Genomic DNA, 22,856 nt, shown 5'->3' with positions numbered 1-22,856 from the left:
CAGTGGGGAGCTAGTTGCTGTTAAGCTTGTTGATGGCGCTAGGGACAAAAGAGGCGTGGAACCTCTTCGTGCGCCTGGCAGGCGCTCTGAAACGCCGACCAGAAGGTAGGAGCTCAAACCCACTTTGTAGTGGGTGGTTCTGGCAGTCCAGAATGGCATGTGCCTTCCTGAGGACATGTAGAGAATAGATCTCTGAGAGCTTGGTCTGGTTGGTCCCAGAGATCTTGCTCGATATTTTAACAAGACTGTTAAGTCTGTTTGTGTTTGCCAAATTTAAGTTGCCGAACCAAGCAATAAAACAAAAGGTTAAAACGGACTGAATGAAGCTCTTGTAAAATAGAGTCATCATCTCAGTAGAAACGTTAAAAGAATTCATTTTTCTCAAAAAGAGAGAAAAATGAATGAATTAATTAATTAATGTATTATCATTATCTGGTCCAAATATTTCAGTAAAGCACTTGAAACACTTGAAATATTCTTGCTCATTCTACTTGAAATTATATATATATTTTTTTTTAATGCAGTATTTTTAGTAAAATAACATGTCAAATTTCGGCCGGCCACCCGGGTCGGTCAGCCCGTGCATGCGCACCCCTTCCAGGATGCATCCCTAGTCATCTTGTTCTGGAACCGGCCCTGGCGGTTGCTATCCAGCCTTTTTGGGGAGGAGGACATCATCTGGTGGATGTCATGCACAAGAGAGAGGACCCCCCTCACCATTGGACACTTTGACGTGACCTCTTGCAGTAGGAGGTTGAGGCTGTGGTTGACACAGTGTATTGAGAGAGCTTTGGGGTTTTTATCTATTCTTTTTGCCTCCTCTGTCATCTTCCCCTGAAGCACAGAGGCAGCATCATATGTCTGGCCTGCATCTGCATGATGTCAAGTCCACACCGACAAATGATGTCTTCAATGGTCTCCGTTATGGACTGTGCATCCATACATTCCAATCAAATCTTCATACACTGTGTGATCACTGGTGACGCATCAAATTGAAAATGACAGCTGCTCTCTCCTGTCTCTGCTGGTGATTTTATTTTTTACCGAGCTTCCGACCAGAGTGGCGCTGTTGAGCACTGTGACGGCTGGGCTCTAACCCGGAAAAATGTATATCACCAGCACAGACTTCAGATGAAAAGAGGCATTTATGAGCAGCGTCGAGCTTTCAAACCCCGCCGTCCAGAAGCTATGAACCCTTCTTCCCAAGTAGGTGGCTTTGAAATGTTTCTGTGACACTTGTAAATACGGGCGTCTCGCTGTTTTAGACAGCTTGGGAGCCAAAGTCGCAGGCAAGTATATGTACGGAGACGGCACTCGTGTAGGGTAGACGATGACGTCATAACATTAACTCATGTATGTCTCTGTAGTGTTTGATATTACACATTAACTCCTGTGTGTCTCTGTAGTGTTTGATATTACACATTAACTCCTGTGTGTCTCTGTAGTGTTTGATATTACACATTAACTCCTGTATGTCTCTGTAGTGTTTGATATTACACATTAACTCCTGTGTGTCTCTGTGGTGTTTGATATTACACATTAACTCCTGTGTGTCTCTGTGGTGTTTGATATTATACATTAACTCCTATATGTCTCTGTAGTGTTTGATATTACACATTAACTCCTGTATGTCTCTGTGGTGTTTGATATTACACATTAACTCCTGTATGTCTCTGTGGTGTTTGATATTACACATTAACTCCTGTATGTCTCTGTGGTGTTTGATATTACACATTAACTCCTGTGTGTCTCTGTAGTGTTTGATATTACACATTAACTCCTGTGTGTCTCTGTAGTGTTTGATATTACACATTAACTCCTGTGTGTCTCTGTAGTGTTTGATATTACACATTAACTCCTGTGTGTCTCTGTAGTGTTTGATATTACACATTAACTCCTATATGTCTCTGTGGTGTTTGATATTACACATTAACTCATGTATGTCTCTGTGGTGTTTGATATTACACATTAACTCATGTATGTCTCTGTGGTGTTTGATATTACACATTAACTCCTGTGTGTCTCTGTGGTGTTTGATATTACACATTAACTCCTGTGTGTCTCTGTGGTGTTTGATATTACACATTAACTCCTGTGTGTCTCTGTAGTGTTTGATATTACACATTAACTCCTGTATGTCTCTGTGGTGTTTGATATTACACATTAACTCCTGTGTGTCTCTGTAGTGTTTGATATTACACATTAACTCCTGTGTGTCTCTGTAGTGTTTGATATTACACATTAACTCCTGTGTGTCTCTGTGGTGTTTGATATTACACATTAACTCCTGTGTGTCTCTGTAGTGTTTGATATTATACATTAACTCCTGTGTGTCTCTGTGGTGTTTGATATTACACATTAACTCCTGTATGTCTCTGTAGTGTTTGATATTACACATTAACTCATGTATGTCTCTGTAGTGTTTGATATTACACATTAACTCCTGTGTGAGTCTGTGGTGTTTGATATTATACATTAACTCCTGTATGTCTCTGTGGTGTTTGATATTACACATTAACTCCTGTGTGTCTCTGTGGTGTTTGATATTACACATTAACTCCTGTATGACTCTGTAGTGTTTGATATTACACATTAACTCCTGTGTGTCTCTGTAGTGTTTGATATTACACATTAACTCCTGTATGACTCTGTAGTGTTTGATATTACACATTAACTCCTGTGTGTCTCTGTAGTGTTTGATATTACACATTAACTCCTGTGTGTCTCTGTTGTGTTTGATATTACACATTAACTCCTGTGTGTCTCTGTGGTGTTTGATATTACACATTAACTCCTGTATGTCTCTGTGGTGTTTGATATTACACATTAACTCCTGTGTGTCTCTGTAGTGTGTTTGATATTACACATTAACTCCTGTATGTCTCTGTAGTGTTTGATATTACACATTAACTCCTGTGTGTCTCTGTAGTGTTTGATATTACACATTAACTCCTGTATGACTCTGTAGTGTTTGATATTACACATTAACTCCTGTATGACTCTGTGGTGTTTGATATTACACATTAACTCCTGTATGTCTCTGTGGTGTTTGATATTACACATTAACTCCTGTGTGTCTCTGTGGTGTTTGATATTACACATTAACTCATGTATGTCTCTGTAGTGTTTGATATTACACATTAAATCCTGTATGTCTCTGTAGTGTTTGATATTACACATTAACTCCTGTATGTCTCTGTAGTGTTTGATATTACACATTAACTCCTGTATGTCTCTGTGGTGTTTGATATTACACATTAACTCCTGTGTGTCTCTGTAGTGTTTGATATTACACATTAACTCCTGTGTGTCTCTGTGGTGTTTGATATTACACATTAACTCCTGTATGTCTCTGTAGTGTTTGATATTACACATTAACTCCTGTGTGTCTCTGTAGTGTTTGATATTACACATTAACTCCTGTGTGTCTCTGTAGTGTGTTTGATATTACACATTAACTCCTGTATGTCTCTGTAGTGTTTGATATTACACATTAACTCCTGTGTGTCTCTGTGGTGTTTGATATTACACATTAACTCATGTGTGTCTCTGTGGTGTTTGATATTACACATTAACTCCTGTATGTCTCTGTAGTGTTTGATATTACACATTAACTCCTGTGTGTCTCTGTAGTGTGTTTGATATTACACATTAACTCCTGTATGTCTCTGTAGTGTTTGATATTACACATTAACTCATGTGTGTCTCTGTGGTGTTTGATATTACACATTAACTCCTGTATGTCTCTGTAGTGTTTGATATTACACATTAACTCATGTGTGTCTCTGTGGTGTTTGATATTACACATTAACTCCTGTGTGTCTCTGTGGTGTTTGATATTACAGGTGAAGTAAACATCAAAAGATGCCTCGCCACAAGCAGAAACCGCAGGAGCCACGACCTGCCACCCCCACGGCGGTATTCCTTGGTGAGAGTGTGGCCAGAGCACTCACACCGTTGGAAACCCTTCTACATCCTCAGCAGGTATCTCAGGGTCACCAGCGTTTCGCCCCCCAGCCTGTACGCCTCGCCTGAGTGGGGTTGCAAAGATTAATCTTCGCCTGTAGAAGGGCTCCAACTGCGAGCTCTAGTCAGCCACACTAAATCTCTGGGTAGTATCAGGTGCTTTGCGTTGCTGTAGCTGCTCTTTGCACTTGGTCTTGTACGTGTGTGTGTGTGTGTGTGTGTCAGAGTCCTGCGCGGGTCTGATTTTCAAGACCCGGTTCCGCCAGGCCCCGCGACGTGCAGTACCGACCCCGCTCCGCGAACCCGCTCATATGATCAGTCAGTACCGCAACCCACCCCGCCCCGCAGACATGAGACCTGTGCCCCGCTCCGCTTCCGCATATACATTTCTTTGAAGTGAACATAACCAAAGTAACTGCAATCGTTTCACAATTCACACAGGAAGCGAATAGCGGTCTTTTCTGGCCGAGTCACTGACGAGAGCCAACAACGGTGGTCGGTGCAGTCGGACTCGGCAGGCATTGCATAACGTTATTTACAATTAAGCACATTGACGGTGTTTTGTCACTGGTGCCAGTGCCAGCAGGCCAGCCAGGGCCAGGCAGCAGCTAAAGGAAACATGCTAGCCTTGCTGGCGCTAGCTGTCATGCAATGCAACAAGCTAGCTAGCATAGGTCTAGGTCTAAGATACTGAACGAAATGTACTACTGAACTGAAGTCAGTCAGTGACCTACCTGTCTCTTGTGCCTGCCCTGCCCTGAGTGACGACCTGACCACTGACCCCCCCTCCAATAAACAAGCCAATACTGCCACTTAGCCGCCAGGATTTGCAACTGCAGTATTTTCTCTGAGTCTGACTGATTGTGACAAAGACATCAGGTCGTCAGACTCAGACAAAACATGAAGTTACACACTGACTGATTATTATCGTTATATAAAAAGTAAATAAAAATACATATATTATACAACACCCGCGACCCGGGCCGCATGTTGTTTATTCTACCCAGATCCGAGCCCGCAAATAAAATGAAGACAAAATAACACCCGCCCCCCGCATTTTTTTGCGGGTACCCGGCGGGGCCCCGCGGAACCCCGACCCGATGCAGGACTCTGGTGTGTGTGTGTGTGTGTGTGTGTGTGTGTGTGTGTGTGTGTGTGTGTGTACGTTCATATTCACGTTCAGGACTGTCGCATGTTGGAGTACGTGGCTGGGGCATAAGCGGGGGTGGGACTGGTGGTGTAGCATCTTACGAGCAAGAAGAGAGTGCCAGTTCAAGTCCCGAGCGAGTCATTTTGTGTTTTAACCCCAACCCAAACCATAACACTGTCCCTGACCTCAACCAAGCTGCTTTGTTGCCTAAACCAGTGGTTCCCAACCCCCACGGGCCGTGGACCGCCATAGAAGAAGGGGGGAAAAATAGGGAGAGAGACAGAAAGACAGACAGAGAGAGAGAGAGAGAGAGAGAGAGAGAGAGAGAGAGAGAGAAAGACTATTTGTGTTCAATGAAGAACTTGGCATGGCCTGTCTGTGTGGACCAGTGCGGTGCTGCCAGCCTGCACCTCTCCTCGGTCCACAACACGCACGCCAGGTCATCAGACGGTCATCAGACGCTCGCAGCCCGCTGACCAAAATAGATGGGCGAGTTCCAGCGAGTGAGTTTGAGAAACGTCGCTTGAGAGTTTTTTCAGAAGAGGTGAGACAGGTAAAAGGAGACCTGACCTATTAAATGACGATGACACAGACCAGCTGTTTTTTGGGGGGGAAAATGTCATTTTGAGGAGCATGCAGAAAATGTGTTCAAAAGTAATCCAAAAGTAGCGTAAAGTAATCAGTCACATTGTGATACTTGGATTACATTACCGATTACAAATTTTAACAGGTAATTAGTAATTGTATCGGATTACATTTTTAAAGTAACCCTCCCAACCCTGGTTGTAGCCTACGCAAAGTGAGGGGTGACCATCCTAGCATGCTGTGTAAGGTACAGTGACGGGTCCTCAAGCTAGAATACGTGATATACTTCTCAAGGCTGAGTGATGCAGGGGGTCCAGGTTGGAGCAGGTGGACGATGAAGCAAACCTAGTATAGTGATAGTACCATAATCAATCTGAGAAGAACAGAAGGCCAGCAGCTAAGCCAGTGGTCAGTCCTTTACAGTGCACTGAGCCATGGCTCTTCTGATGGAGACTCTCATCTCTTCTGGTCCAGAAAGGAGCAAAACATGTTTTGCTTTGACAGCTGCTGTTTGCTGGATTTGCCAGAGTACAGAGAGAGAGAGAGAGAGAGAGAGGGGGGGATGTTGTGGAAGGAGTCCAAGGCTGGATTTGAACTTGGCACATGGTGGGGTCATCTATCTATCTATCTATCTATCTATCTATCTATCTATCTATCTATCTATCTATCTATCTATCTATCTATCTATCTATCTACTGGCCTGTTGAAAGATGAAAAATGTTCCTTACTGCATGCTACCATAAAAACTGGGGCAGATCAAATGAGATGTTTGGTGAAGTATGGGAGGTAATTTGAGGTGGAACTGTTCTTTAATTACGGACATGGCAGATTCGCACGGGATTAAGATCACAGACAACCTCCGCAATCATTACAAATGACCTAGCAGAGGTCCGCGGGCTCTTTTCACAGCAAAGCAGGAAGTAAAGCATGTGTAACCAATGACATTAACGAGGAGGGCCCCTGGCACTGGAACACCTAAACGGGATGGAACCATCATTAATGGTATTGGTTACAATACACTTCCTGCTTTTACCACCTCAAAACGGTTGCTGTGAGATGGGTCCATACTAGTGCCATGTGAATAAGGGCTTTAGCCAACTGAGTCAACACTAAGTTTGTTAATTCCCATTTGGATTTGGTCCAGCTGAGCTGTTTACACTGTAGGGCCAAGCTGGGCTGATCAGGGCTTGGACATTGCACCCCTTCCCCCGCCCCCTCCTCCCCCCCATGGCTATTGATTCAAATATAGATAATAGATGTGATCTGATTGGTCAAATTCACATGTACTGATAGTTTCTCCATGGTTAAATGATGGATTAGCTTGCTTTGCTAACTCTTTTGGTCACCACAGAGCTAGTTAGCAATCATCCATTCCTTGCAACATTCTTATCTCTGATTATGTTTACTCGCCTCGTGCTGCTGTGAGTAGTACAAAGGCACAGCCTATTTTTATCCCCAACATACCATAATCACTCTGGGGTATTATCGCTGGCTTTATTCCCATTATGATACAGTTGTTGAGCTGGCCCTGGTCAGCCCTGCTGTGGAAAGTGTGAGACAAATGAAATGTTTATTTACAGAGAACTAGCCTAACTATGATGCACAATCAGTCATAGAACAGAAGGATATAGCACAAACACCCAAGGAAAGACTTCCAAGAAAATGGCAACTTGATTTGAGATTGTCTATGTGATTATTAGTAATAATAATTAATCCATACTTTCCCATTCTTCAGCTCCAAATGTTCATTAAATTACAACACTATGTGTATATCATTTTGGGCTCAGTGGAAATAAATAGACCTATTCTGTCATTTTATCTGTCTGGATTCCTTCAGCCAATCAGCGTAGCCAAATCCAGTCCTTCAGCCAATCAGCGTCGGATCCAGTCAAAACCAAATCCACTCGGAAGAACGGCGAAAACGTCTTTTCTTGTTCTTGTTTAATTGTTGTTTTTGGATTTGCGTCTATTTCTGCAATATCTACACTTACGGCTGTGTAAACTCTACCAACCTTAACATTACTGCCTGTGCCCGTTGCTTCGGGAGGCGCAGAGCCATGGGAGCAGCCATTACTGTTTCGCCAGCGCCGTCCCTGATTGGCTGGTTATGTTTTCAACTACCAGACAGGTCCCTGATTGGCCTGTGCACTTTGTAATTTCTGAAAAGGCCCGCCCCTGGCTGGAGGCCAGACGGTCCCTCAGAACTAAACAATGTGAGATCACGTGACCGGATGGTTTAGCAGCTACTTCTGACCCGTTCTTATGTCTTCCCTTCACTTCTCTCATTCAAGATCATTTAAGGTTACAGGAAGATCTGTTGTCTTGTCTGGGTGCTGTCAGCCCTGTATCTTACTATTGGTGCCTCATTCTGGTTAAGCCTGTCAGTTAGATGCTTAAAACGTAACACGTAATTGTAGGTTGAAGACCAACACACACCCTAAAAGCAGCTGAGGCAGGAGACTTGATGGTAATGATAAGGTGGTTTTTGGACAGTCAGTAGTTGAAACAAAATGGAGTTGAATCAGCGAATCCATCCTGGTTTTATTTTAAGAGCTGGGATGCCTTCAGAAGCTTCTTTGAGTCTGTGTGTTTTGTCTTATTACCTTTAGTCTTTCAGCAGCATATTAAAGAATAAATGTGAACATGTATTTGGGTGAAATTTGATGGACAGATGTAGCATATTATGTGTTTTCAGGATCAAGAAATCGCTTGAACTGTACGTCAATGATTTGGGTGTAACATAAAGTCAGAGAAGTTTTAGGCACACATTTTGATCATCCTCTGTGTTAAACTACGCCTAACCGTTACAACCTCCACACCCTCTCTCCCCTACCTTCTCCAGGGAACATCATCGGCTCTGGGATCTTCATCTCTCCCAAAGGGGTGCTAGAACATGCGGGCTCGGTGGGGCTGTCGCTCATCGTGTGGGTGCTGGGAGGGGGCATCTGCGCCCTGGGGTCCATGTGCTACGCCGAGCTGGGCGTCACCATCCCCAAGTCTGGAGGAGACTACTCCTACGTGACGGAGATCTTTGGAGGGCTGGTGGGGTGAGTCTGGTGGTCTGGTGGTGTACAGTTTTGGATGACGCAGGTCTGTCTTTAACACAATATACAGTATGTTCATAACAACATGAGACAACATGTCACACTGTTGTCATGTGAAAACCTCGTCACTTCAATTTTACGTCATTTACATGGTCCTCTGTGGGACCTTCTGGGCTTATGAATCTCAGGTTCTCACCTCTTGGTGTGGACCTTGTTATACAGCAGTCCAGATGCAGATGTATGCAGGGAGAATGGTTCAGTTTCGCCGGACTCTTCATCTGGAACCAATCAGCTGTGAATGTGTTGTGAAGCTCCTGTGGTCATGTGATATGTAAAGTGACCCTGGAGCAGCACTGTTAGTCTGAGAGAGTCAAAGAGGCCCTCCTCTGCTGTGGGACGGATCACTCCTTTCACTTCTTCTGTCTCCTTTCATTCATTCATTTGCACAAACGGAGGGGAAACGGAAAGAGCAAACATTTGTGCATCAAAAAGCCAAAGAGCCTAATCAGAGCCTTTCACGTCAAACCAAGCAAAGTGAAGAGAGCAGTCCTGCTTTGAACACAGTTGATATCGTCGTCTTAACATCCATCTAGTTGATTTAACTTTTGAATCAGCCCGAGCCGCCACAGGCAGAGAGAAACCAAAAGCTGGGCCAAAAGCTCCTGGCTGTAGCTCTCTGGCTACTTGGCTAGTAATTGCAGCTATTGACTGGAGCCTTTTTTGGCTACAAGTGAGCGACTGTTTTCAGCTGATTGTAAATGTTTTGCGGTGAGACACGCCGAGATCCAGGATGTTCTTGTCTTCTCATGTCTCCTCTCCTCTTCTGGTGGTGCAAAGTGTTTGTCTGAAATGATGTTCGGACCACAATCAAACAAGCACGGAAGTCTTAGATCATCAATGAAGTTGTAGCAGCCAGTCAGCAAACAGCAAACAGCAAAACAGCAAAAATGGCATCCAGGACTAGGTCATTTCAATGATTGTAACATGAAATTACACAATACGGTAATATCGCTAGGGGCACGGTGGCGCTGTCGCCTCAGAGCAAGAAGGAACCTGGGTTCGATTCCCACCTAGGATGCTGTGGCCCCCAGGGCATGCCCCCTTACCGCATGCCCTCAGTGCCTATAGTGCCCAGGTGAGGTATCTTGTGAAAAGGCCCTTTCTGTACACTAGAATGCTGGACACTGCTCATCGCTGCCCCCAAGAGGAAAGACAAACCTGGATGGGATAAATGCAGAGACTATTTCACCGGCCACCGTCAGCATGAGTGTGTATGTGTGGCTGGCACGTGTTGTACAATGGGTGTCATGTGAGACTGGTTTGTCCATCTGGTTCTTCTAAATTAAGTCCTGTAAAACGACCACAATGGCTTCCATTCCATTGACACAGATAAGGAATGTGGTCCTCTTTCAGGCACCATTTTTCGAACAGCTTCCACTTGTTCTGAATAGTAGGAGACCGACCTCGGACAGATTCAGCCACTCAGGGGCCACGCCCACAGTGCCAGGCTCTCTCAGGGGCCACGCCCACAGTGCCAGGCTCTCTCAGGGGCCACGCCCACAGTGACAGGCTCTCTCAGGGGCCACGCCCACAGTGACAGGCTCTCTCAGGGGCCACGCCCACAGTGCCAGACTCTCTCAGGGGCCACGCCCACAGTGCCAGACTCTCTCAGGGGCCACGCCCACAGTGACAGGCTCTCTCAGGGGCCACGCCCACAGTGCTAGGCTCTCTCAGGGGCCACGCCCACAGTGCCAGGCTCTCTCAGGGGCCACGCCTACAGTGCCAGGCTCTCTCAGGGGCCACGCCCACAGTGCCAGGCTCTCTCAGGGGCCACGCCCACAGTGCCAGACTCTCTCAGGGGCCACGCCCACAGTGACAGGCTCTCTCAGGGGCCACGCCCACAGTGCCAGGCTCTCTCAGGGGCCACGCCCACAGTGCCAGGCTCTCTCAGGGGCCACGCCCACAGTGCCAGGCTCTCTCAGGGGCCACGCCCACAGTGCCAGGCTCTCTCAGGGGCCACGTCCACAGTGCCAGGCTCTCTCAGGGGCCACGCCCACAGTGTCAGAGATGTGTGAGAGATCATGTGCAAATAAATCAGTATAGTTTTTCGGTGGAGTGCCCCTTTAATGTGTTTGAATTGTCAGCTTCATGTGGATGTGTCATTAAAGTGGTAATACTTTGTCACATATTAACCCTTGGGGTCTTGCCCCTACATATTAACACATTCACTGCCAGCCTTTTTTTTTTTACTGTAGGTAGGTTCTGCCAGAGGGTTTTTTTGAGGATTCTGGCTCATTTTACAAGAGCCGAGGATTATTTTCTGCTTGGAGTTTGTGAACACAAAGTTCACAAAAGTACTAATAGAATGTGTGCTTTCTCTGTCTAAAATAGTTAGTTTGTAGAGTTAGTAGTTATGTAGATATTAGCCGTTGAGTACAGCATGGTTTCAGCGTCTGAGAGTGAAAGCTGAGATAATCGCAGTTTTGTGAAATTCAATCAAACAGGCAGAACAGTCACTTTAACCATTTATTTTTGGCATCAGTGAGAGATCAGACATCTAAACAATATAGTTCTGAACGCCCTCTCCTTCAAACTCCTCCCTCCGTGGGCGTGTCTGGTGGCTTTCAGCCTGCGTTTGTCACAAGCGAGTGTTCTGCTGCTGCTGCTGCTGCTGCGAGTTTGAGCAGCCTCCCTCCCTGGCAGCGAGTGTGGATAGGGCTCACTTGTTTCTTGGGTTTGAGAGCTTTGATGAAGCTTTGTGCGATTCTAGGCTTTATGCTGCGTGTTTCAAACTGTGTTTTTCAACCAGGCTATTTTTGGAACGCCCCACCGTTGTGCGCCCGTGCAGCAGCGTGAAAGCGTTTTCGCCTACAGTATGAGAATGAGGCTCGTTCGTTTCTGGGTTTTCGGAATGCGTGCGATTCTGGCCTTTCTGCGGGTGTTTCAAAGTGTGTTTCACCCATAATCTATTATGCAAATTTGCAATCCCCCACGCCAGCACCGCTCTCCGCTCTCGGTGTGCTGCTGCTGGCGCGGCCGCTCTCGGGCGAGTCTGGTGACTGATGACTGTAAAATCGCCAAGCCATTTCCTTGAGAATGGCTTGCTCCCGCGGCTGTTTTTGGTTGGCTTTCTCTCTGTCGGGAGAGCACTGTCGCCACTTAGTTGGTCGGTAAAATAGATTATACACATTCAATACTTCCAATATTTTTATAGGAGACGTGGGGGGCATTGATCCACGTAGCACCGTCAAAAAAATATATATTTTTTTTTTGACGAGTCAACTCGTCATTGGCAGTGAACGGTTGGATTGTGTTTGACGAGTCAACTCGTCATTGGCATTGAACGTGTTAACTAGGGATGTTCGATATTGGCTTTTTTACCGATATCCGATATCCGATAATGTCCAACTCTTAATTTCCGATACCGATATCAACCGATATCAACCGATACCGATATAAGCGGGCTTTTTTTCCACCAAAATTTCACGTAACAAGTTACATAATGTAGCTTAATGTAGCTGAAGAGTTTAATATATAATATGCATGTTGTGTTAAAGTTGTAAGTGTTAGAGAAGCGAGCTTGTGACCAGAAGGTCGTCGGTTCAATCCCCGGGACCGGCAGGATAAATCTGGGTGGGGAAAGTGAAAAGGCAGCGCTTGCCCCTTCCTCATTACCACCACTGAGGTGCCCTTGAGCAAGGCCCTTAACCCCAACTGCTCCAGTGGAGCTGCTCAGTGGCCAACAGATCAGACTGTGGTTGTACTGGTCAGCTTCCAGGTATGAATGTGTGTGTGAATGTGAACAGGGCACTCCTGAAAAAGAGAGCATTGCTCTCAGTGAGACTCCCCCTGTATTTCAAAAAAACAACAACGATATTTTCCGATATCGATTTTTTTATGCTAATATCGGCCGATAATATCGGTAGGCCGATAATATCGGACATCCCTAATTAACCCTTGGTGTCTTGCCCCTACATATGAACCCTTGGTGTCTTGTCCCTGTAGCTTCCTGCTGCTATGGAGTGCTGTCCTCATCATGTATCCCACCACGCTGGCCGTCATCGCCCTCACCTTCTCCAACTACGTCCTGCAGCCGGCCTTCCAGAACTGCGTGCCTCCATACATGGCCACCAGACTGCTCTCCACCGTCTGTATCTGTGAGTCCCACACAGTCTCACTCATTTTAACCCACTTTTAACACCTTTCACTGGTAGTCTGGTCGTCTTCTCTCATTTTGTCTCCAATTTGTCACTTAGGTTGAGAACATCTTCGTTAAAATTGGCTAAGTGGTGTGGTCACGGTGGCGGTGTCAGTCCCGATTATGATCTCATCAGTGATGTCATCAGTGACGTCACTCGAGCAACTGTGATTGCGCAACTTTGATGTCACTTAGGCAGTTGTGATGTCATCAGTGATGTCACTCGAGCAACTGTGATGTAGTATAAGCCGATGGCGCACAGTTGCATGATGGCGCCTAAGTGGGTGGGCGGTGTCTGTCTCTCTGTCTGTCTGTCAGTCACAATTTTGGGAGGCTGCGGAGCGGGCGATTTCCATAACTGCAGCCATGGCGCATCATCTCTCCGGAATCTCCACGCTACGCGCTTTATTTTTGTACTTTGTCTTGTTTCATGTGTACAAATGTGCTCTCTTTATGTTTATGAATATGATGTATGATTTTAGTGGTTTTGTATTCTGCATCATTTTCAGGACACTTTGCTGCAAGCATGAATTAATGAAGTCAAGTCAAGCCAGCACAAACAAACCACTAACCATCTCCTGGGGTGGTACTTTGTTTTAGAGGGGTCAGAGTTCATTTGGCACGTTCACATTATGGACAAAGAAATGGCTGAGTCAGGACTGAGTCCACTGGAACGACTGCACTGTAGCTGCTCCCCATACTGTAGGCCATATTGTTTTTCGGATGATGGCGAAGGCTGGAGGCACCCTCTCTGCCTGTGATTGGCCTAACGTCAAACGTTCATCCAATCACATTCGCTTGGCTATCCTGCGTCTCTTTCTGCAGTCTGTGGTCAGACAGACAGCAGTTTTGCTTGCTAGCATGCATGAAAGACGCCACTGTGTGTTTATGTTTTTGATATAGTCTGGTCTCTGGTTTATAATGCTGCCGCTACTCTTGGCAGTGCACGTATGTAGCCTACAGATAAATAAAAAAGAAAAGATAAAAGATGAATGAGAATTGATCAAGGGTTATATAAAAACAGTGTCAATGCCCATTTACTCATTCTAACACAAGAGTGACATGTATTTGAATTGAAATATATATCAGTATGTGGTGTTTGCCCAGCCCTTCATTGGGAAATGCAGCTTTATGGAGTGGGATCACGTGGACATGGTCTTCAGAAACTTTGATGAGATTGACAGTAAGTAAACATTGTTTCAGATACATGGTGTAGTTGTGGAAAAGTGTGTGTGAGTTTGGAAGAGGAGTGCACCACTAGGTGGAGACATGCATCCATAGCAGTGTTGATTTCGTAGACGAAAACTATGAGGAAAAATGTTAGTCGACTACCTATTTTCACTGGTGAAAACTAGACTAAATGTTAGGGAGGGACGAATTGGGCAGAGATCCAATCAGAAGAGAAGAAGAAGTTAAACATCTGTGTCTGTATTGCACATTCAAACCTTAAAACAATTCCAGAATAACAGATTAATATATCTTAAAAATAAGTTTGGAAATTCTAATGAATAGTTACGGTTTTCTTTGACTAAGATGAGATGAAAATACTTAGACACTTAAATGACAAAAACTTGACTAAATAAAATCAGGATGAGGTTGACTAAATATGATAAGAGCTTGAGAGAAAGTGGGTTATAGCTCACTCAGATAAACATGTGAATGTTCTGTGATATGCAAAGGACACCTGCAGCATCCCTGCTGCAGGTGATATCATGGTTCATCCCTGCTGCAGGTGATATCATGGTTCGTCCCTGCTGCAGGTGACATCATGGTGCGTCCCTGCTGCAGGTGACATCATGGTGCGTCCCTGCTGCAGGTGATATCATGGTTCATCCCTGCTGCAGGTGACATCATGGTGCGTCCCTGCTGCAGGTGACATCATGGTGCGTCCCTGCTGCAGGTGATATCATGGTGCGTCCCTGCTGCAGGTGATATCATGGTGCGTCCCTGCTGCAGGTGATATCATGGTGCATCCCTGCTGCAGCTGATATCATGGTGCATCCCTGCTGCAGGTGATATCATGGTGCATCCCTGCTGCAGTGGTGCATCCCTGTTGCAGGTGACATCATGGTGCGTCCCTGCTGCAGGTGACATCATGCTGCGTCCCTGCTGCAGGTGATATCATGGTACGTCCCTGCTGCAGGTGACATCATGGTGCATCCCTGCTGCAGGTGATATCATGGTACATCCCTGCTGCAGGTGACATCATGGTGCATCCCTGCTGCAGGTGATATCATGGTACATCCCTGCTGCAGGTGACATCATGGTGCGTCCCTGCTGCAGGTGACATCATGGTGCGTCCCTGCTGCAGGTGATATCATGGTACGTCCCTGCTGCAGGTGACATCATGATGCATCCCTGCTGCAGGTGATATCATGGTACATCCCTGCTGCAGGTGATATCATGGTGCGCCCTGCTGCAGGTGATATCATGGTACATCCCTGCTGCAGGTAACATCATGGTGCGTCCCTGCTGCAGGTGATATCATGGTGCGTCCCTGCTGCAGGTGATATCATGGTGCGTCCCTGCTGCAGGTGACATCATGGTGCGTCCCTGCTGCAGGTGACATCATGGTACATCCCTGCTGCAGGAGATATCATGGTGCGTCCCTGCTGCAGGTGACATCATGGTGCATCCCTGCTGCAGGTGATATCATGGTGCGTCCCTGCTGCAGGTGACATCATGGTGCATCCCTGCTGCAGGTGATATCATGGTGCGTCCCTGCTGCAGGTGACATCATGGTGCATCCCTGCTGCAGGTGACATCATGGTGCATCCCTGCTGCAGGTGATATCATGGTGCATCCCTGCTGCAGGTGACATCATGGTGCATCCCTGCTGCAGGTGATATCATGGTGCATCCCTGCTGCAGGTGACATCATGGTACATCCCTGCTGCAGGTGATATCATGGTGCATCCCTGCTGCAGGTGACATCATGGTGCATCCCTGCTGCAGGTGATATCATGGTGCGTCCCTGCTGCAGGTGACATCATGGTGCGTCCCTGCTGCAGGTGACATCATGGTGCGTCCCTGCTGCAGGTGATATCATGGTGCGTCCCTGCTGCAGGTGATATCATGGTGCATCCCTGCTGCAGGTGATATCATGGATCATCCCTGCTGCAGGAGATATCATGGTGCGTCCCTGCTGCAGGTGACATCATGGTGCATCCCTGCTGCAGGTGACATCATGGTACATCCCTGCTGCAGGTGATATCATGGTGCATCCCTGCTGCAGGTGACATCATGGTACATCCCTGCTGCAGGAGATATCATGGTGCGTCCCTGCTGCAGGTGACATCATGGTGCATCCCTGCTGCAGGTGACATCATGGTGCGTCCCTGCTGCAGGTGACATCATGGTGCGTCCCTGCTGCAGGTGACATCATGGTGCGTCCCTGCTGCAGGTGACATCATGGTTCATCCCTGCTGCAGGTGACATCATGGTTCATCCCTGCTGCAGGTGACATCATGGTTCATCCCTGCTGCAGGTGACATCATGGTGCGTCCCTGCTGCAGGTGACATCATGGTGCGTCCCTGCTGCAGGTGATATGGTGTGACCGTACAGACCTGTATGAGATGAGTTGTGTTTTGATGATGTGTCGGACTAACAGCTGACAGTTGACTCCAACGAGGAGACATGTGTTTACGATGAGAGAACTTAGGAAGCCTGGTCTCAGTTGAACTCTTCGGTATAAAAGAAGATGATAATAATTCAAGGAAAGTTACAACACTAATGGATGATTTCTGTAAACAAGCCCAGTAACCATTAACTGATCAGTTATAGGGCCAACGGTCTAACCTTGACCAGGATCAAAGACTTCTAATCTAAATGACACAAAGACACTACTGATACAGATGGATCAGTAGATAATCAGTCTGGATGTCAATAGACAATAGTTAGTGTCTCTCTCAGATAGGCTACGTCACTATTTACAGCTTTTCATGAAACAGTCAAACACCTGGGGAACTTCTCCCTGTGATGAGGCTTTATAGCTGCGTCATTACCATGGATACAGTGTAGCCAGGAAATATAAAATAACAGCATATGAATATGCAAATAACACAAATACCTTCATAAAATGCGTGACAATATTTTTCTATTGGACACAGTAACGATTTAAAGCTCAAATGATTAATGTAACATGCAAGAGAGGCATAATGTTGTGTGTGTGTGTGTGTGTGTGTGTGTGTGTGTGTGTGTGTGTGTGTGTGTGTGTGTGTGTGTGTGCGTGTGTGTGCGTGCGCGCGTGTCTGTGTGTAGTTGTCAGTGTCAGCCTACATAATGGTGCCAGCCTTTGTAGCCACCGCTAATGAGCGGGCGTGTCCTGGCCATTGTGCATTGTTTTGACAGCGGTTACCATGACGACAACCCGTCACTGAACACCATGGAAACAGGAAGTGGGCAGGACACCTTGCAAATCAGGATCCCATTGGCCATTTGGCATCTTCATTGACTGTTTTTAAATGTGTTTTTTTAGATTTTAGATTTTTTTAGTTTTTTATTGACATAATATTATTGCCCAGTTCTAGTTCAGGCCGATTGAGGTCAGACTTCTGGAGCTCTTAATATCTGTCATTGTGCCAAACGTCTCTGTGATGTTCCAACTCAGGAGTTTATGCCAACATGGCAGAAAAGTGAATAATAAGCCAGCAGAAAAACAAGTGTTTGGTGTTTGGACCCTGAGACAACAGTGATCAGTTGCTGCACGGTCAATATGGAGGAACTGAACCACACAGTCAGATTCTGCTGCTGTAGCTTTGAAGAAACCATAACAAGTCATCATCACAATCTGATAGTAATTAGGCCTGACATTTTAAAATGACTGCATGGGATTAGCATGACTTGGGCATGTCTGTAAAGGGGAGACGCGTGGGTCCCCATAGAAGCCATTCTCATTCAGATATCTTGAGGTGAGAGGTCAAGTCACCCCTTTGAAAATGGCCATGCCGGTTTTTCCCCCTCGAGTACTTTAGCCTGAATGTGGAGCGTTATTTACTGTATTACTGTACTGTATTTACTGCCCCCTTCCCAACAAGCTAGCTGCTAGCATGATATAGTTGCTGCAATGGATGCCTTAGGTCTTCTAGTCTCATATGATACACATCTTCACTAGCCCCGGTCAAATCGCTAGTGGATACAGCACCCCAAAAAATATTAATAAATAAAAAATACAAATAATCTCTTTGACGGGGTTCCGCGGACCCCACTTTAAGAACCCCTGGCCTAAGCAAAGGGAATTGGCATTGGAAGTCGATTTACTATAAAGTGATTTTTGTAAAAAAACAAACAAAAAAACAGACATGTTCCTGGTGGGAGTGTTTGGCTGCTGGAACAGCCAATCAGGTGACAGGATTAACTGGTTGTTCTGGACCCCTGCCAGGCCGACTAAACTGTTTTTAGTTTAGCGCTCTGAATGTAAGTCAGTCTAGATATGTGCTCAGCTCACTCATACAAACACACACGCTATCTCCCTCCCCTATGAATGTATTCAATGAGAGTCCAGAACACATCCAGTTACATTACCAACAGTGTGTGTGTGTGTGTGTGTGTGTGTGTGTGTGTGTGTGTGTGTGTGTGTGTGTGTGTGTGTGTGTGTGTGTGTGTGTGTGTGTGTGTGTGTGTGTGTGTGTGTGTGTGTGTGTGTGTGTGTGCGTGTGTGTGTGTGTGTGTGTGTGTGTGTGAGCCGGTCGGGACCAGTTAACGCCTGGCTGTTCTAAGAACTTCTAAGAATAGGAGCCTGGTCAGTCATGTGTCCGTGTCAGGACATTTCAGTAGCACTGCTCTCATCACATCACCACACATTAACATATTCATATGAATATATTCATTCATATATTCATATTAATAACTGCCAAAAGACCCAAATGCCAATCTGCAAAAAGTACATGTATGTTTTCCCCGGGAATGATGGACAATCATCATTTCAATCATGAGAGACAAGCAAAGTATTAAGTACAGTAGTGGGGCAGTTAATGGTGTGTGTCTGTGTGTGTGTGTGTGTGTGTGTGTGTGTGTGTGTGTGTGCGTGGGGGGGGGGGTGATAACGGCAGCATGAATGGACTAAAGTGGAGTGAGAAACATATTAAGAAGCAACAAGATGATTGGCTAACAATGGAGGTGTGTCGCTGTGCTATGTGACCAGCTGATGTGACCAGCTGATATCTCGATCGACGAGCCGGGAAATGACAGCAAGAGTTATGAGAGGGCATGTGTGAGAGATGGCAGGATGGTGTGAGACGTCAAGCTACTGTAAGCATGCAGAAGTTAAGTTAAGTTAAGTTATCCTTTATTTATCCCCGTGGGGAAATTCATCCTCTGCATTTGACCCATCCTCTACTAGGAACCTTCCTAGAACTAGGAGCAGTGGGCAGCCGCAGTGCAGCGCCCGGGGACCAACTCCAGTTCTTTTGCAAGTGTCTTGGTCAAGAGCACTGACAGGAGTATTAACCCTAACATACATACATGGTGGTGGGAGGAAACTGGAGCACCCGGAGAAAACCCACACAAACATGGGGAGAACATGCAAACTCCACACAGAAAGGACCTGGGACGGACCGGGGTTCGAACTCGGAACCTTCTTGCTGTGAGGCAACAGTACTAACCACTGAGCCACCGTCCTTTTTTTTTTTTTTTTTTTTTTGACTTCCTGATCGGAAGATAGACTTCCTGACTGGACCGCCATTACTGACAATTATGACTTTTTTAAATTCTTTGAAACCCATACATGATCATGCAAACTTTACATTCAAAGGTAAAAGAAATGTAGGCAAAAATGGTAATGAGGAAAAAAATAATTGTTCTAAACGACAGACATGAACTGTTTTTATATTACCACAGTAGAAACTGGAGGACCTGTGGTGCCATGGTCAGGTCTTACCACAGTAGAAACTTCTTCTTCTTCTTCTCCTTCCACCCATCCCACAATCAGGGATTTGGTGGGATGGGTGGAAGGAGAAGAAGAAGAAGAAGTTTTGATGTTGGCATTCCAACAAGAACATGAATGGTTCTGTCTGTTATCCAATTCTTCCCATAAGATGACATGAACAGAGCGTTTTCTGAGCTGCATCCCTGACATTCAATTCAATTCAATTCAATTCAATTCAATTCAATTCAATTCAATTCACTTTATTTGTGAAGGGACAGTGTACATTAATCAACATAGTCATGTAAATATACCCGATTTAGCCAGAAGGCTAATTTTTGTCGGCAGTCCCTTTGCCTGGTGTTGATTGGCATCCTATAAAGAAAAACTTGCAATAGTTAAAAACAACAGCAAAAGACAGGAAACATAAAATAAAAAATAACAGCAACAACAAAAAACACCATTGTTAGGAAAAAATAAGGAAGCGCACATACAGTACAGGTAAAACAGGATAAAAACAACATAGGTAAATCTGAAGTTTGACAGACTGAATTCGACTTTATTGCAGATTCGTTTATTGTGATGTCCGTAGACATGACTGTAATCAACATGGCAGCATTCATACTGAATGAATGGTAAAATAAGTGTTTTAAGCTTTCAGGTGGACTTTCAGGTTTCTGCTTGTGCATGATGATCTAAGCAAAAGGAAAACAAAAAGGATGAGAACCACTGCCTATAGGGGTACGCGTAGCGCAGTTTGGGAACCACTGGGCTTGACCATTAAGAAATCAAATAAATAACTTAACATAAACACTCACCTTATGTGCTGTTTCCCCTCATGCTTTTGATAGATGTCACAAATTAGTTTCTAGTTTTTGTTTTGATCTTACTATACCTGGATGATTGAAATGAGCGTCACACTAGACATGTCTTTTTGTGGACAAAATTAAACAAGGTGGTGGTGGTGGTTGTTGTTGTTGTTGTACTCCTGTAGTAGTTCATATTAACAGTGATTAAAAGATTAAATGTTGTTAGGAGTGTTCACAGTCAGACTGGACATGCTATATGAAATGCTCTTGAAAATCACATGACTGTTTCATTGAATGCTGCACAGAACTCATTTAGAGGTTGATTGAGGGATCATGGTAGGTCACCAGACCAGCTACTGCTCTGATTGGCTGGCAAAGGCCCGCCCTACTCTTAGCGCTGATTGGTCAATTTCAGACCACATTTCCAGTGTCTACAGTACATAGACACTGGAGCAAAATCTGACTGGCTTGTACAAGGTAGTTGGTGACTGTGGGGAAATAGCATAGTAACATTTTAATATTTTTGGCATAGTAAAATGTTTTGTATTACTTCGCACCGCCAAGTCCCAAAATCATACTAATTGCCACATCCTATTGGCTCTGTGATAGCATTTTGAAGTTTGAAGTGTAAATGTATCATCAGACCAGAGCACGTATGTCTTTAATCCCACACAGCCCCGCACACTTTGAAGCTGCAGTTTCTCCTGAATTCACATCATAAACATGTGTGTTCTATTCTCAGCTCTGTGTCAAACACACTGTGGAGAAAATATACGAGCACATTCCTGTCATCACAGAGGAATGCCAGACCTGATTTCCTGCTGTAGGAGCAACTCACACTCCAGTCTCTGCATAAAATGACTCTGTGCCCTTTAACAGCCACAGCTGTAGTTTGAGGGCGGGTCTAGGGGGTTTGAAATTGAATGAGTGACAGGTTGTAGCAACCAGTGTTGGGGGTAACTCATTACAAAAGTAACATATTACATGTAATGTATTACTTTTAGCAGTAACTCAGTAATATAACTTATTACTTATAGGATTTCAGTAATATTATACCAGTTACTTTGTCAAGTCACTCAAGTTACAAATTGAGTTAATGTTTTTTAATCAAAGCACCTATTTAAATAAAGATACAATCATTTCCTAAACAAACTGTGTTTTCATGCAAATAACCACTATAGATGACAATAACAAAGGAAAATAATAAAATTTAGTACTTTGGATTATTTACACTGACTTCAAGGAGGTTGAAATGATTTTTCGGGATGGTCCCGGGGCAGCGATGTCATTCTGCTGCTGCTGTTGTTTTGGTCAAAGTAATGCAAAAGTAGTGTAATAAGTAACGAGTTACTCTACACAGAAAGTAATATTGTAAAGTAACTTATTACTTTCAAATGAAAGTAACTAGTAATATGTAGTATATTACATTTTGAAAGTAACTTGCCCAACACCGGTAGCAACCAATGGGAGAGTGGCTTTCAGTTCGACGATAGAATGCAAACGGCAAACTTCTAGCAGTGAATGGTGCAAACTATTGTCTTACACTTGCATGATATAACGTTTCAATGCAGGCCTATGTTATGTAGTTATGTTATGTAGTTATGTATGTTATGTACGTTATGTTATGTAGTTAGGTGGAGAGCAGCGAATCAATGTTATATTTATTCTTTGAAGAGTGATGCTGCAGAAGCCAGGCTTCCTGAGGCAACCAGGTGGGCGGTCTCAGGGTGGGCGGGCCTCCCTGATTGCCAGCCGGAGCCAATGGCAGAGCTGATCCCCGCAGCCTGCTTCCTGTGACTCAGACTAGCCTAAACCGAACCAGGAAATGCCACGCCGTTTTCAACCAGGAAACAACCCCCCTGAGCCCCTCCTCCTGTCAGCACCGCACCGGTGGCCTCGACAAACGAAAAAAGGACAGGGAGACATTCGCTCATGATGTTGTGTGTGTGTGTGTGTGTGTGTGTGTGTGTGTGTGTGTATGTCTGTGTGTGTGTGTGTGTGTGTGTGTGTGTGTGTGTGTGTGTGTGTGTGTGTGTGTGTGTGTGTGTGTGTGTGTGTGTGTGTGTGTGTGTGTGTGTGTGTGGGGCAGTTATTGCCGGCTCAGTGACTTCAGGAAGCTGATCCTGGACCAGGGGAAGGCGTTGGTGATCCATCCCAGCTGGTGGGGATCAGAATGCTAAAGGCTAAACGCTGTGATTGGTTTAGTATTCGGGTGCTGAGGCTGCCTTCAATAGGCTGCTCT

The 22,856-nt window shown here is 45.2% G+C and overlaps 1 protein-coding gene across 1 annotated transcript in view; it reads left to right on the top strand.

The window, feature by feature from the left end:
- Nucleotides 1-32: 32 nt before the first annotated feature.
- The window catches only part of LOC310791610 (asc-type amino acid transporter 1-like), a gene marked incomplete at both ends in the record, with an annotated part of 191,603 nt that continues 168,779 nt past the window's right edge, over nt 33-22,856 (top strand). The window contains 3 exons of the mRNA XM_083653274.1: nt 33-105; nt 8,544-8,748; nt 12,751-12,902. Coding sequence (XP_083509400.1) covers nt 33-105; nt 8,544-8,748; nt 12,751-12,902 — 430 coding nt within the window. The remainder of the gene's footprint in view (nt 106-8,543; nt 8,749-12,750; nt 12,903-22,856) is intronic.

The sequence above is a fragment of the Poromitra crassiceps genome, assembly GCF_964638095.1.
Source record: "Poromitra crassiceps genome assembly, chromosome: 16".
Classification (NCBI taxonomy): Eukaryota; Metazoa; Chordata; class Actinopteri; order Beryciformes; family Melamphaidae; genus Poromitra; species Poromitra crassiceps.
The sequence above is the reverse complement of the archived record's forward strand: the minus strand, read 5'-3'. Positions and strand labels throughout refer to the sequence as shown.